The sequence below is a fragment of the Notothenia rossii genome (assembly GCF_949606895.1).
Source record: "Notothenia rossii genome assembly, chromosome: 12".
Taxonomy (NCBI): domain Eukaryota; kingdom Metazoa; phylum Chordata; class Actinopteri; order Perciformes; family Nototheniidae; genus Notothenia; species Notothenia rossii.
In genome coordinates, this window is record NC_136911.1 from 19,783,724 (window position 1) to 19,799,248 (window position 15,525).

A 15,525-nucleotide genomic window follows, 5' to 3' on the forward strand; every position below is an offset into this window, starting at 1 on the left:
CAGTTTCTAGGGTTGTATCATGACTTTAGGAAGTAATGTTTGGCTTGTTGCCATGCAGATGCAGCCAGTAGCTCTCTAAACTACCCAACAACATATACAGTTATATACATATACATTAGCTGGCTTGCTATATCTTGTGTTGTCCACTATCTTCTTGTATTTCCTCCTTTCTTCTCAATGAATGCTTGTCATGATTTTAGGGTGCATTTCTATGATCATATGGACGGGGACAACAGCTGGAAATCAACCATGTTGGCTAAAGCTGCCCCATTTACTGTTTTTGGAACAATAAATGGGGACTGTCCACGAAACTACATTTAAAGAGATGTAATGTGGGCAGGACAACAAAGCCTCAAAGTAACCCCAGACTTACACAGAAGCAGACAAAACCACAAAGAATGAGACGTAATAATAACCAAACAGACGCTCGGTTGTATCCTTCTCGTATGTTTATTGAACTTTCATTACATTGTGTAAAAACACTGGAGTTGACGACTGCAGCTCTTCTCTCTCATAGCAGCAAAGGTATGTAAATCAAATCAGGTTTATTCTGCCAGACAATAAATAATCTGCCTCTTTGGATGATGTCAAGGTTTAAAAAAACAACAGATAAAAGCTGCAGCATTCATTTTACACAACCTGTAAACATATACATATATATTCACTTATATATATACATATGTTTGTGTGAATTACTTTGCCCTATATTTATAAAAATACAACAGTAGTTTGTAAAATAGATTTGAAGTAAAATATTGAGAATTAGCAACGAGTCCATCATTGTCACGGGATGGCATTGTTGAAATGCAACGAATAACAAAACCAACATGGAAACCAACATGGCTGGAATGCACTTCGTCTCTGAACGTCCTCAGCTCTTTCTGAACAGCGGAGCTTCTCACCGTCAGCGTCTTCATTTTCTTTTTCTGGCGAGTCAGTCAGAGCCATCCCCCGCCATGACTCAGTTTCCCAATATCACAACACAACACAGGTGGGCAAGGGGTGGGTAGGGGCTGGTGAGGGATGCATGTGATATTACAGGCAAGTCTGTAAAAAGACTACAAAAGTCACAGTACAATAAAAATATATGTCGCTATATAGTTCAACCGGGCACACACGCCAACTGTTCAGCTAAACTGGATACTTTGTACAAACGATACACTTAAGAACTAGAAAAGAGGTCTGTAGCACCTTAAGGAGCTTTAGAAGTATGTTAGCAGCTTGATCCAATACCAAAAATATATTGCAGTATTGCAGTGTTTCTTACACATTCAATAAAGTTCACTGGTACCACTGAAGCTTATAAAGAAGTCCGACATGCTGAAGGTCTGTGGCTCTCACTGAAGAATCTCCTGGGAGACTTTGCCTATTCCCTTTTGCCCCGGGGATTTAAAGTTAGCTTAATCTGATGTAGGACGCCAAATCTGGATCTACTTTCTCCAATGTGTAGGGATCTTCTATCTTTGATCCAAAGTTCATTGCTGTTACTTTCACAAAATCCAATCTCTCGAATCTGCCATGTGAGTAAAACACTAGCTGAGTGGATAATACATTTCAGGCAGAAATCACAAGGAAATATTCAAAATAAATGATAATATACTAAGTTGTTTTTTTCACAATGTCACACTGAGGTCAAAGGGTGATATAATCCCCTTAGGAGTTATTTGACATACATTAAATGTATTTTTAAACATCTGATTAAACAGCCAATTAAAGGATAATACAATTAAGTGCTATATAAATGTCCATTACGTGTGCCCTTACCTAAACCAGCGATAGAAAAGGCACATTGTTTGTTAAAGACCCCCCAATGAGATACACAGAACACTTGTGCAAGTAAAGCAAAAATGACACTTTGATAGGAAAAAACACTGTCAAAATTGTACCTGTAAAAATAAAACATTTTATATTGTATTTACATGTTATTGTTCTCTAAAAGAGCTAAATATATCATCTATACATTTGTAATAAAGGTTTTAAACAACAAATAAAAAGGTATTGGAGGAAATAAAGGCATTCAATTTACAAAAAGTGCTATGATTACAAACAAAAAAAAGAGGCTTGCTAACATCTTTTGTAAATCCACAAACCTTCACAAGATACAAATAGCAGACTTCCATAAATGCTTTGAAACATTTAACTTTCACATAGTGTCCATTCATGTCTCACTCAGGAAAGGAACCGGGGGACTTAACACTTCTAGTTCATCATCATCATCGTCATCATCATTTCTTTTGACTTTCAGAGCACAGAAACAACATGAGTACGTGAGGTAAATGATAACACTATTGGGTTATAAAAACATTTCATGGAGCTAAGATGCACTGCTGTGGTAAGGGGAGTGAAGGTGTGGGGTGTAAAGTTCACATTTTTTGCCGTATGGTGTGCAGTCAGATATCTCTTGAAAAGTTTAAAAAGGACATCCTTGTTTCATGAAATGATATCAATCTGCTAAAGTATTTTCATCCTTCAGTTGCATTGTAGGTAATGATTGGCATTTCAAAAGAGTTGTGATACAGATACCAAAACATACATCTTACAAAATCTCATTTGTAATCTACCAAATAAGTTCAGGAACTATTGGGTCATAAGAAGTGAACACAGTAATGGATCTAAACACGTCTTTTTCTCAGCTTTTAGCACAGTGCTAAACACATTTCGGTCTACACCCAGCCCTGGTATATTGCTGTTTAACGATTGCTAGCACCGCGCGTTAATTGTATGAAAATGCTCGAAAACACAGAATAAAACTGAAAACGGAGCTAAAGTTAGCCATTGTTTTTTTACCTCAGTATCCCCAGCAGACCTTGGTAAAGTTGTACAAATATGTTTTTAAAGAGGACATATTGTGCTCATCAACCAGAGCCCAGTGTGCTCTGATTGGCTGGCTGGCCGGCTCTGTGGACTTTAGCGGGATTTGAGCCTTAGCAGACCATTTACAGGCACACAAACCTATTCACACACTACAGGAAAGGGAAAACCCCCAAAAGCTAAATCGTGTTTTCTAGCAGCATGTTTCAATCTTTAAAAGTATTTCTGTGATCTCACAGATTTGACTGTTAGCCCACAATGAAAACATGTTGCCCAGGGTAACAAAAATATGCCTTCAAACTCATGTTTTCCATCGGAAATGTGACTGAATCACACAGGGGTACTGAGGTCACTAATGATGCTAACCCAAACTAGCACTAACTATGATTATGTTAGCATTCGTTAGCATCTCTTCAACCTCCTTTTTCCACTTATTGGGTCCAATTATCATCCCAAGTTTTCTGCATTTGCTTGTTCTAACACATCATTCAAGGTGTATTATGTTCAAGACACACAAGTTCTGCATTTTTGCCGCCAATCAGCCACTACAAATATTTGTTTCAGGTGAACAGTTCATATAATGACACTTCTTAGAAGTTTGACAGGAGTGTGACGTTTGATAAAAACACTTTCTTATGACCTTTGAGAAGTAAGGCACATCGAGGGTTACATAAACGGTGAATAGAGATGTGTGTGTGTGTGTGTGTGTGTGTGTGTGTGTGTGTGTGTGTGTGTGTGTGTGTGTGTGTGTGTGTGTGTGTGTGTGTGTGTGTGTGTGTGTGTGTGTGTGTGTGTGTGTGTGTGTATTGCTCTCTGTGTGGAAACAGGTGCTTGTTAACAAAATAACTCGACTATGTCAGCTTTGAGAATGTCAAGAATTAAGATAAAACTTGAGCAGAAAATCAACCAACTATACTAAAATGTCAAAGTGTAATACTGTTGCTCAGTAGTTCCTTCTCAGTACCTTGTCCATCATAATGTGAATTCACTTTAGCTTAATGGAATGATCAAAAGACCAGGGGCCGTATTCACAAAGGATCTTAGGGCTAAAAGTAGCTCCTAACTGGCGAATTTAGGAGAAACTCCTAAACATAATGGGCGTGTCAGTCTTAAATTTAGGACTCCTAATTGTATTCACTAAGAGCAATTCACAAAGTGTTTTAGGCCTAAAAGTAGCACCTAAGTTTAGGAGAGCTTAAAAGTCCTCGAGATGACTCCTAACTCAGTAAGACCTATTCACAAAGAATCTGAAAATGGCTGCGAGACGAAATGTTTTGGAGACAATGGAAGACTGTGAATTGATCAAGAGATATAGGCTAAAGCGTGAGGGTATCAAACTTGTTGTGGAATTAGTGCGGGATGCAATAACATCCCCGACTAACAGGAATAACCCGATTAGTCCGGAAATAAAATGTTTGGCAACACTACGATATTTAGCAACAGGGAAAATGCAACTTTGCAATGCCGACGATTTAGGAATATCGCAACCATCAGTCAGCCGTGCCATAAACCAAACCATCAACGCGCTCTCTAGACCACATATCATCCAACAGTTTATCCGGTTTCCTTTGGACAATCAACAACTACACAGGATCAAAGCCAACTTCATGGCAATTGCAGGTATGCCCGGTGTGGTCGGTGCTATTGACGGGACGCACATCAAAATAATTGCGCCATCAAAAGATGAGGACGTGTTCGTCATGAGAAAGAAATTACATTCCATCAACACGCAGATTGTTTTCATTCATCATGATAGGGGGACTTGAACGGCGGTATGGGCTGTTATTGAAAGTGTTTAAGTGCTGGAAATATGCTCATTGGATAATAGTTTGCAGGGTGCTTTTAATTGCCCCCTTGATTTAATGCAATTTACGTATTTGTATTGTTTGCTCTCTCTCTTTAACGTGCATATACAACGTCATTATCGTGGTCTGCACAAACTTGTCATCATGCGTGTATTCTGCTAACTGCACTGTCCATAACTATTTGATAGGAATACATTTCTAGCCGAGGCTATTTCCTTGTTTTAGTGGGCTCGTTTGTGGGATGTTGCGGATGAGCTTCACCGAGACCGCCTGCTCTGAACAACCAATCACCGTACTGACCGCTTCTAAACTCATGCACGAGAATTGACGTAATCCATAGCAACGGCGCGTCACTCTTAGTGATTTATCCTTAGTATGAGTAGGTCTCAGCGGCTTTGTGAATAACTTTTAAGAAAAAACTCCTACGTAAAATGTTTTAGCGCGAGTTAGGAGCACTCCTAGCGGTAAGATAAAATGCTTTGTGAATACGGCAGATGTATGTTTTTGAAGGTTTAAGCCTATTTACTACTAATTACTTGACTTTCTGATAAAAATCAGATTTTTAAGCTAATTTAAGTATGTTTTCCCAAATTCCAGGAAGACATTGGTTTCTAGAATTTCACTACATATTTGAAATATATGTAATCCAGCATAGTGAGCATTATGTCGAACTTTACTGTACTGCGTAACACAAGCGCACAGTGAAGTTATCGACAAGATATGAGCAGATGATCAGTGTAATTGATCAACTCAAGTCATTCTATACAGATTAGACATTTATGAAATTCAAACACTGCCTTGTCATTTTTGATGTAATGAATAGATGTAAATTGGCAAAAACATCCAAAACCTACAGTCAGGTGAAAGGTCAACTGTGATGACAGACTGCATCCCAAAGTGCTGCAGAACAACAATATATCCCATAATCTGTTCACTCAAGCCGATCTATTCTAGGAGGTAAAGTAAAGAAAATGTCACTGCAATGAAATCACTAATAGCAACCATCTATGTGAAAACTCCCAAAAGACTGATGAACTGACAGCATGTTCACATTGTTGTGGAAAAGCAGGTTATTGTGTGTGTGGCGAGTTGTAACTGCACCAAAGGCCTTCGAATAGGTTAGATATCATAGAGATCAGAAGTTATTCAAGTTGCAAAAAGTAAGAAACAGAAGATTTGGAAACTGGTGTGTGTGTGTGTGTGTGTGTGTGTGTGTGTGTGTGTGTGTGTGTGTGTGTGTGTGTGTGTGTGTGTCTGTTTGTGTTACTGTAAGAGCTTATCATGATATATCTGCTTTGTACGTCTTTCGTATTAAGTGCTTTATCTTCAGACATGTTTAACTAGCATATTTTTTCTGAATAGCAGGGGGTGTAACTCAACGTGTGAGTGTGTGTGAGAGTGTGTGAGTGTGTGAGTGTGTGTGTGTGTGTGTGTGCCAGGCAGCAGTACATACTGGATCACTGGAAGGCCTGGTGGAAGCGGGGCAGTGTGGTGGGTGAGCTCAGGTTGGATATGAAGGAGGAGGGGAGCCTCTGCAGCGGACTCTCTGCAACCTCGGTGTCTTCAGGAGCCTGGGGGGGCATCTGGACCAGGGGGGGGGGCTCTTCGTTGGCAGGATAGGTGACGCCCGCCCCCCCGCTGCCCCCCGCCTGGTTGTACGGCGGCCCGTTGAGTGGCAGGAAGTTGAAAAGCTGTGAGAAGTCCATCAGAGAGGAGGACGAGGCCAGAGAGTCTGCGCCGGCTGCTGCCATCTGGGAGGACATTTTGGACAGGGACCCCCCCTCGCCCGCTTCCTCCAGCGCGCCCACTTGAGGCTCCAACTCGAGTTTGGAGGAAGAGAGTTGGGGTTCTTGGGCTGCAGAGGATGAGGAGGGCATGCTGCTCTGCAACTCCATCAGGTAGGTCTCCAGTTCTCCCTTTAGATTCTGCTCCCGCTCCTGTGAGGAGACGCTGTATGAGGTAAAGTTGGAGCCCAGTGGGTACTTAAAAGAAAAAGGCAGCGTGGGGTTGGGGAAGGGCTCCGTGTCCAGGACGGGGCCCGTGTACATGAGCTGGTGCGGCCTCTGTGTCAGCATCCCCGGCAGCTCGCCCTTGATGCCCCCAGACGCCAAGTCGAAGACGACGGGCTCCAGCGAATCAGCCGGCTCAGTTTTCACCCTCAGCAGCTCGCGGGCGTGGCTCTTCTTCACGTGGCGCGTCAGGTGGTCCTTCCTCCCGAAGCGCTGGGCACAGTACTGACACAGGAAGTCCTTGCGTCCGGTGTGCACCACCATGTGGCGTCGCACGTCTTTCCGGGTGTAGAACCGCCGCTCACAGTGCTCGCAGCGGTGCTTCTTCTCTTTGGTCCCACCAGAGGACTTGCCGGCGTGTGTCTTGAGGTGCTCCAGGAGGACCACGGTGCTGGGGAAGGGCTGCAGGCACACCTGGCAGGTGAGGTCTCCACTGTTAGCAGCATGGAGGGCCAGGTGCCGCTTGAAGCCCAGCTTGGTGTTGTAGCTCTTGCCGCACTCCTGGCAGCCGAACGCCTCCTTGTAGGGGTCGTGAGTGTGTAGGTGATTCTTTAAGTGATCCTTGCGGTGGAACATTTTCTCACAGTATGAACACTTGTGGTTTTTTTCTGGCGAGTGAGTTGCCATATGCCTTGGAACACAGACACATTCTATGAGCACTCAGAATCAAGAAGGCATGCTTCACATTACACACAAACACAGACACTAATATGCAAGAACAGATAATTGTGAACACTACTGAGCGTTATGTTAGCAAAGGTGTAAAGAGAAAGGAACATGCTGCTATGTGCTGTCTGTACCGTAGCAGCTTGTATTTGGAGACGAAAGCCTTGGTGCAGTCGGGGTGGGAGCAGCGGTAGGGTCTCTCTCCGGTGTGAGAGTACGAGTGCACCTTCAACTTCTCCAGGCTGTTGAAAGCTTTCTGACACTCCTGGCAAAGGAAATTCTTTTTGGGCTTGCCCTCGGCTCTCCGGCGCCTCCCTGTGGGCGGCGTGAGCTTGGTTCTCTCCAGGACGTGGTCACGGTGGCCCTGGGTTCCCGTGGCCATGGCACTCTAAGGCTGACCGGCTACATGGACAGGGGCGCAGAGCCCGGCTACTTCTGATGCGATTACTCTCTCCAGTTTTATGTGCTCAACACCGCCCGGACTCAGGGGCCTGAGAAAGAGAGAGAGAGAGAGAGAAGATGGTGAATGGTTTGGTTTCAGGTTGCTGACGGTACAAAAGACATTAAAACCTAAGTCATAAATCAACTGATGTGAGGAATGACAAAACAAGTTAAACTGGCTTCCTTTGGATTACATGTCTTATAGATCTTAGATAACTGTTTACATTCAACAGGGTAACGACTGGCTCAGTTAACTCTGGGTTTTACAATCACAACGGTTTAACTCAAAGGCTATCTGAACTACAAGCAATAGAATATATGAGCGAAATTATACATGAGGGGAAAATAGATGTAAGCACAAGCAAAAGGTGATCTTCAGCAAAGTTAACTATATGCAATGTAAGCACACAAATTAAATGGAGTTAAATGCTTTAAAACCCTAGAAATACCAACCAATGTAAATTAGTTGGCTGTAAAATATGTGTGTGTATGTGTGTCTAGCATAAGCTAAAAATAGCACTTTTAATGATTAGTTCACAGTTTGTTTTAGAACGACACTCGAGTTATAAGTTTTTATCGAAGACACAGCCGAACTCTGATGCCTCAAACTACGAATTCTCCTTTTTTTTGTCATTAGGAGTATATAGAATTGAAGTCAGCTGGAAAAGCATCCACCAAAAGCACTAACTACTGCTGCCACACGGGGATTATTTTAAAAATGGCCGCCTGAGATGCAAAATCTGTAACGCTTCTGTACCTTTAACCACTTCCACATTACTTCCTTATACACAATACCTTTTGTTTCTCCTACACCTTGGCTTTGGCAGTTTACCAGCTACCATTACTTACAAATATTAAAAAGAAACCCTGGATATTAGATTCTATAAGAGGACAAATACATTCTAATGAGTTCACTTATAATAGAAAATTATGTTTTTCAAACTGTCTTTTGTAGTTGTGTCCATTGCCTTAGTCCACATGTCTCAAACTCAAGGCCCGGGGGCCAAATCAGGCCCTTGGTGGATTTAATTTCGGCCCGCAGGATAATTTCTAATTACTATTAGATCTGGCCCTCCGGCATATTGCACGCACACCTTCCCTCCATCCTGAGGGTCTCCTCAGCTCAGAGCCTGAGCCCAAACATTGATGAACTTGCACCCAAGATGAGATGCCAAGTATCTGAGCTAGCATCACAGAGCAGCACACTGAGTTTAATGGATGTTTCCTTCTGCACTTTCTCTCACGACAACAGGGCATGTCTGTTTTTTTCTTTGAGGGGAATCTTTTTTTGAAGCTGTTGTTGGCCTGTGGGAAAAATGTAATCATAAGAAATGACTCGGGAAAAGCTGCAGATAGAGCCATAAGAAATGAATGCAACTGATTATTTAATGTTGTTTTTATAGGCAATAATTTAAGCTTTGTTAGTTCCAGGTTTAATATGTGCAATAAGTTCATTTCAATAAGTTCTGCAATAAACATTGAACCAGTCCGGCCCTCGACTAGTACCCATTTTTTTATTTTGGCCCACTGTGTATTTGAGTTTGACACCCCTGCCTTAGATAGACACAAATACAGATTAATAGATCTGATCTGTCATCACACATTGTATTTTACAATTGAAAACTTACAAAATACACGGAGATTTATCAGTCTGCACATGTTTATATGATATAATCTTATTATGGACAAAGTACTCATATCTACTAGTACAAAGTTGATACTACATTATCCATGTAGCACACTGCTTCATTGTTACTGCACAAAGGGCTGATATTTCTTTATTAATTAAATTAGATTGGTTGTGTAGCTTTTGTTAGAAGAATAAATCCTGGAGCCTTTCACTCTTGAAACAGAGATTTATGCCAAGCCCTTGTCTCTGAATTGATTCATACTTTTCTAACAGATATTATCTAAATTACTGCAAATATCTAGATTGATAACAGCCGTCTGTCCTGCAGTAATAAAGACTTATTAGTGATTTAAATGTAAAAGAAGATTCACTATGCATTCAATTTGTATTTGAACAATTTTAAGTAACATAATGATATTAAGAATTCTTCTTCTTATGTGTCTTTATTTATAGCAATTAGCAACTTGCCATAACCGTACCAACTAAATATAAGTATTCATCAATATAGAAACAAATCTTAAATATCTTGCATATTCTTATACATTTTGATTATCTTTTAATTAAAAGTGTACAGTTAAAAGTAATAACAAAATGCCCTGTGTTTGATAAAACCATGGTTTGGGGAAAGTTGTCATATTTACTGAAACACACGTTAACAAACATTTGTTTCAGGGCTAAGAGAAGTTCCTAAGCACATCAAAAATGTTTATTTTATTAAGGCTGCAATATTGATCTCATTACTAACAATTACCTTTCTTCAGAAAAGCTACAGAAACAACCCAGGCTCAAGGAGGATGTTTTTACTTGGACTAAATCAATTATCTTGCCTTCAAAAAAACTAAAGCAACTCATTTTAAAAGGGTCATTATCAAATCAATTCAAACATGTATAAGACAGAATGATGCAAATCCAAATTCATTTCCCAAATCTTGTCAAAGAATGTTACATATTTGAGAAACTCAGAAGGCTCACCGAGCCTTTATAGAATAACACTTTAACATTTAGGAAAATGATTAGCAAAAGGCTAAGCTAGTCAAATGTATGAATGCTCCGAAGCTCTTAAATATTTCTCCTAATATCTTATATAGAAAATTAGTTTTAGGCATCGACTAATTATAGTAATTTATAACGGCTAATAGCAAACTTCTGCATCAAAGAAATAATCTTTTTCTCTCATGCTACTAGTTCTGCCTTACATTAGCATCATTACATGCAATCAGATTGATATCAGTAACAACGCAGGTATTAACAGTCAAAATCATGCCATGGTAAATACAGAACAATTACACATTAATCCATATCAGCACATTAAGACAGGTGTAAACAGAGACTTGAGCCAACACTGACAACACACTTCCTCTCAGTGACTGTTTCAATATCACTTTTACAAGCAGCCACACCAATGCTCTGGCGGGCTACACCTCGATAACACCATGGGAGATGCTTTTGATACCTAGTAGCTTGAGTGTAACGCTTATAACACCGATATCCTGCACCACATCTCTTACATAGCCCTTTCTAATGTGCACAGTGCAACCTGCCACACCGCTAAAAGTGAACACACGTCCTTTAAAGAGCAAAAAGTCGGGGCATCGCATAATTACTCTGCCTTGACTTCTCCCTCCATTTTGCAGCTTTATTGACAAGCAATTGCCGTGTGTTGTTTACGAGGCTTGCAGCGGGTAGTAGCCGACCTGTCATGTGTGTGTCTGACACCGGGATCGATACTTGCAATGGGTTAAAAAAGCCATAAAGCTAAAAGGAGAAGCATGACAAAATGTCACTGTAGCCGCTACATGGTGGCATTACGGTTTCAGAAAAGAGATGCTGGAATCGATAAGTGTAAGTTGGCACAGCTTGTGATAAAGTGTGAAAATGAGGTAAATATCAATGTACATGCAGATAAAAGTGATAATGACGTTATTGCCGAAGTAAAGTGCGTCTGTTCCTGTACGTGTTTACCGGACCAGCGTTGTTATTATATTTTTTTTAAATAAACTAAGTTAGGAGGCAACTTTGCTCAACTTTCCTACGCTACTGGTTCCGGTGGTCTTTAATGTTCGCGGACACGCACCGTGACACTAATACGACCAGTGACATAATTTATTTTAATAAATATCAAAGCGTGTGCCGTCCCCTGCTTTTCTCTGCGGTCCTAAACTGGGTACTGATTAACACAAACTTTTTCCCCAGCTCACCCCTCTCTCATAATTTAAATAACCCCGATATTTTAATTCAAGAACAGGGTAACCGCTCACTTAATTCACATCAAACTTACCCCGGTCGCTTTAACATTCTTTCTGTTGGGTTTTTCTTCACTTTCAACTATTTTCCGAATTTTTAATAATTTTTTTCTCATATTTTTTGCTAGACGCGGCGGGCCTGAAAATTGTTTGCTTTCCCCACTTTCGAGCAGCCATTGTGTATGCGCTGCGATTCAACCCAACTATGATTTAGCCACGCCCACCTGAAATCCCGCCCACTCGCCACTCTTTTGATTTGTGTAAGCCGCTGCCACTTTCCCCTCAGTGTCAGCTACAGTCCATTTCAGTAAAACTCATTTTTGGACTTGCTCGATGCACTGTCAATCGCTTAAATGTGGTTTAGTAGAATTTACAAGGATAGGAAGACTAACATGGCTGCCAAGATATTCCATTGGCTCACAGGGTTGTCAGTCATTCTGTTAGTTTTCCGGGGCTCCTATTGGCTGATATCGCTGTCAATTGTCTCTGACGGTGCGGGTGATTTTCCTGGTGCGCTGTTGCAACAAATAGAGAGGAGTTATCTTGAGCATGAAGGGGAGGTATTAGCCTATGGGTTGTGTTGCTTTACCAGTTAGCCACATGTATGCTAATGTATAGCTGCTCACTAGCTCTTTAAAGCAACATTCTTGTTAGCATTTCAAGAGGATATACATCATAACATAACATTTGAATAACTAGCATAAGCAGTTATTTTTGGTCCTTTCACACACGGGATACTCTTCACTGGTGTGGATATTACGCTTATCCACAATTCATTAGACTACTGCAGGATACAAGTTTTTTATCAATAGAAGGTATGTATTAACTTTGTTTAGCTTTTCCCATTTACCTCATTCCATCTTAATGCACAGTCGCTATGAAGTTTGAATGGAAGCTGTTTGGTAACATGAGTGAAGGTCAACATGCTATTATGTAGCAACGCTACATGGTGTAGTGGAGGACACCAATCTCCATTGAATCATTTGGGAAGTCTAGTAAAACGTGTTATTTGTTAAATGTACACCACCTGTCGACACGATTAAAGACATTTCCTACAAGAGGAAGAAGCCAATTTCAATTCGGCATATATGTTACATACCAAGCTGACATATTTTTAATATTACTAGTCCTAAAAAACATGGTTTAGTTGCTGTTTACCTTTGCACCACTTACACCTTATTCGGTTAGTGATAGCAACATGTGTACACCTAAAGGGAACATTTATTGTAACAAATGCAGAGTGGTTTTGTGGAGTATAACTTCGGATAGACATTATGAATATGATGTATCATAACTGTATTTGTTATCCTTTGAGGCCATTTGGGACCCTTTCTCTAGCCTCTAAAGATACAGACATTTAGATTGTCCAACAACAATATTACAGTTGTTTCAAAGATTTGCACGTTTTATTCTGCTGACTTTATTTAAATATTCAAGGTATTACTCTGCTGTATGTTTTACATTCATCCCAGTAACATGTGATTCATGAATAGTAATACATGCACCCATACAATAGTTAAACAACGAAACTGTGCATAACCTGAACCTCTTTTTCCATCTTTGCAGATCCCGATGGATAAAAAAAACTTACGAAAGCTTCGGAATCAGGACAATAACCCATGCCTAGACGTAAGTTTACCTACCCTTTAGATCTTGCTTTGTGTCAAACATCGGCCCGCTGCAAGGTAACTGTGTTTCTAATTTTCTAATCCTGAAACTTGTTTCTGTTTTTCAGGAAAGTGATGCGTCCCAGCAGTGTTTGAATGTCAACAGCTATGACAAAAGCATGTGTTCAAACTATTTCCTGAGATATAAGAGCTGTAGGAAATACTGGGTGAGTGCATGTTTCCAGGATCAAGGAGAACACACTGGCTTTCTCATGTTTACCTGTGCATGGCTGAGAAGTCAGCAGTCATTGATGCTGCAGTAGTGACACCCACTGGTGGGTCAGGGTGTCTGCACAGTGAGGGGCATAGGGGGAGGTTTGTCCTCAGTTGGTTCTGCAACACAGAGAGAAATGGGCCTAAAGTCTATTAAAGTTAAGATACATTTGATAAAAAGGGGAGTCATAAGCATCAGCTTTCCTATATTTGCGGAAAGGATTAAGAGCAAAAAAGCAATAAACGTAAATTGTTGGAAGATGCACAAGACAGATTTAAAACAAACTCCTTTAAGACATGCACCATATTATGTTAATGTGATCATTATTTCACATGTATGTCTCATGTCTAAATGAGAACAAAGGTCACCAGTGATTGTGTGAGATCTTTAACCATTTTAACGCTTAAAATAAGTTAGTATAATTTAGTTTACGTTTTTTTCTTCAAATTCCCCAGAAAATATATGATTTGATTTGATTTAAAACAAGGTTGCAAAATAACACAAACCAACTTACTGATCAATGCAGGGTTAGTTCACTGATCTGCAATTTAAAATGTGTTTTTCTCAATGGTGGCTTTGAAGAGAACACAGATTTCAGTTCCTCTAACTAATCATTTTGACCTGTGTAATATATAAAGTACTTTTAATTTGTGTTTGTTTCCTTGTAGCAAAACATAATGGTGCTGCGGAGAAGAGAAGGAGTGAAACCGGACATGCCGACAGCTGCAGAGAGGGAGGAGATGATCGCTGCTATCGGAGGGAAACCTTACTGATTTAAGCAGAAACTCAGAGACACTGTGAAGGCCAGCGGGGCCCGGACATTTACTACAAGCTGTGCTGCTGCAGTGGCTCGGTTCACACTGACCCAAAGCCTGATCCATCCTAAGCTCAGGGCGTGTGGAAGTGCGCGGTTACTGTTCTGTTGTGGAAAAGAAGGGATTTCACAGAAAGATATCAGATGTGTTATTTATTGAGGAATAAAAACAATGGGACATGAACTGAAACATCATTCAATTAGCTTTATAAGCTGCTATGTCATTACATTACATTACATTGCATTTAGCTGACGCATGTAATGGTATTACAGAAGTTGCACTGTAGTCACAACTGTTGAGATGAATATTTAATCTTATCAAAAGTAGACCTTTTGCCCATGAGAACAGTATATTCTACAGTTCCCATATGTAAAAGTAGGTCTACTTTGTTTTACAATTTGCCGGTGTCAAGGACTACTTCGTCTTTGAAATCTAAAGCATTGTTGGGACTAGCTCAGCTGTGGTTTCTACCTGGCCAACATGTTGAAGTCTGCAGCATGTTTGATGGACATCTACCATGTGTCTTTCCTAAATAAAAAAGGAGTATTGTAGCATAGTCATACTAGTTATGTTTTTGCATAAAAATTATGCATTTATTCTGTCCTGTATAATTCCCTACTATTCTTTGCCTTTTCCTGTTCTCCGAAGAAACTAAGATTGTTGGTCATGAAAAACAACAATTAGATTTCTGGTTGATACTGTAATTTCTTACAGGGCAATTCTTATTTTTTTGTTGCTGTCAACTAATGACGTAGGCTGACACGTGTTTTTAAGTAGTTCTGAAAAGGTGAAATAGTTTTTAAAAAAAGGAATTTTCGTGTTGTGTAAATAATGATGTAATGCTTTGGAAAGGCAAAGAATAATATAAATATATGTACATTTCACCTATATTTTATATTTTACAATTGCAGGGAAAAATGATCAGAACATGCATAATTAATGATTATGCAAAAATACAAATGTCAACAATGATGAACACTAATATTAAGAACAATACAAATGTATTATTGGTCTTATTGTAATTAGCTTTTACAAACCTATTGTAATCAATGGAGAATATACCACCCATTTGGACAATTTGGGTTAGCCCAAACGGTCTTCTTTATTTTCTGTTCATGCAGTTGAAAGACTTTGAAAGACTTGAACTTATAAAAGCAGGGATTTCTCATTGCCAGGAAAAAAGGGTAATTTTATTCAGACAGTAAAACAGAAACAGAGAAAGGA

General features: G+C 40.1%; 2 protein-coding genes across 3 annotated transcripts; one reads left to right on the top strand and one right to left on the bottom strand.

Annotated features, from left to right (window-relative positions):
* Window positions 1-431: 431 nt before the first annotated feature.
* plag1 (pleiomorphic adenoma gene 1) lies at window positions 432-11,963 on the bottom strand. The gene is made up of 3 exons (XM_079661315.1): window positions 11,641-11,963; window positions 7,426-7,782; window positions 432-7,256 (listed from the first exon to the last, which is right to left on the bottom strand). Exons 2-3 carry the CDS (start codon window positions 7,671-7,673, stop codon window positions 6,074-6,076), a joined length of 1,431 nt encoding a protein of 476 aa, XP_079517441.1. The 5' UTR covers window positions 7,674-7,782; window positions 11,641-11,963; the 3' UTR covers window positions 432-6,073.
* On the top strand, window positions 11,076-14,484 carry chchd7 (coiled-coil-helix-coiled-coil-helix domain containing 7). Of its 2 annotated transcripts, none has more exons than XM_079661339.1 (4): window positions 11,076-11,204; window positions 13,172-13,234; window positions 13,341-13,439; window positions 14,155-14,484. In XM_079661339.1, the coding sequence occupies exons 1-4, from the start codon at window positions 11,187-11,189 to the stop codon at window positions 14,257-14,259; spliced, it is 285 nt and encodes a 94-aa protein (XP_079517465.1). In that variant the 5' UTR covers window positions 11,076-11,186; the 3' UTR covers window positions 14,260-14,484. The 2 variants fall into 2 exon arrangements, with proteins under 2 accessions (XP_079517465.1, XP_079517466.1); XM_079661340.1 differs by lacking the exon at window positions 11,076-11,204 and adding an exon at window positions 12,167-12,420.
* Window positions 14,485-15,525: the final 1,041 nt, after the last annotated feature.

What these genes read in the sequence shown, in the direction of transcription:
- plag1 (XM_079661315.1), bottom strand. Translation starts at nt 7,673, where the DNA reads ATGGCCACGGGAACCCAGGGCCACCGTGACCACGTCCTGGAGAGAACC. An exon ending in TCCAAATACAAGCTGCTACG is followed by an intron (nt 7,257 to 7,425) that starts GTACAGACAGCA and finishes CTGTGTTCCAAG; the next exon opens with GCATATGGCAACTCACTCGC.
- chchd7 (XM_079661339.1), top strand. An exon ending in ACAATAACCCATGCCTAGAC is followed by an intron (nt 13,235 to 13,340) that starts GTAAGTTTACCT and finishes TCTGTTTTTCAG; the next exon opens with GAAAGTGATGCGTCCCAGCA. An exon ending in AGAGCTGTAGGAAATACTGG is followed by an intron (nt 13,440 to 14,154) that starts GTGAGTGCATGT and finishes GTTTCCTTGTAG; the next exon opens with CAAAACATAATGGTGCTGCG.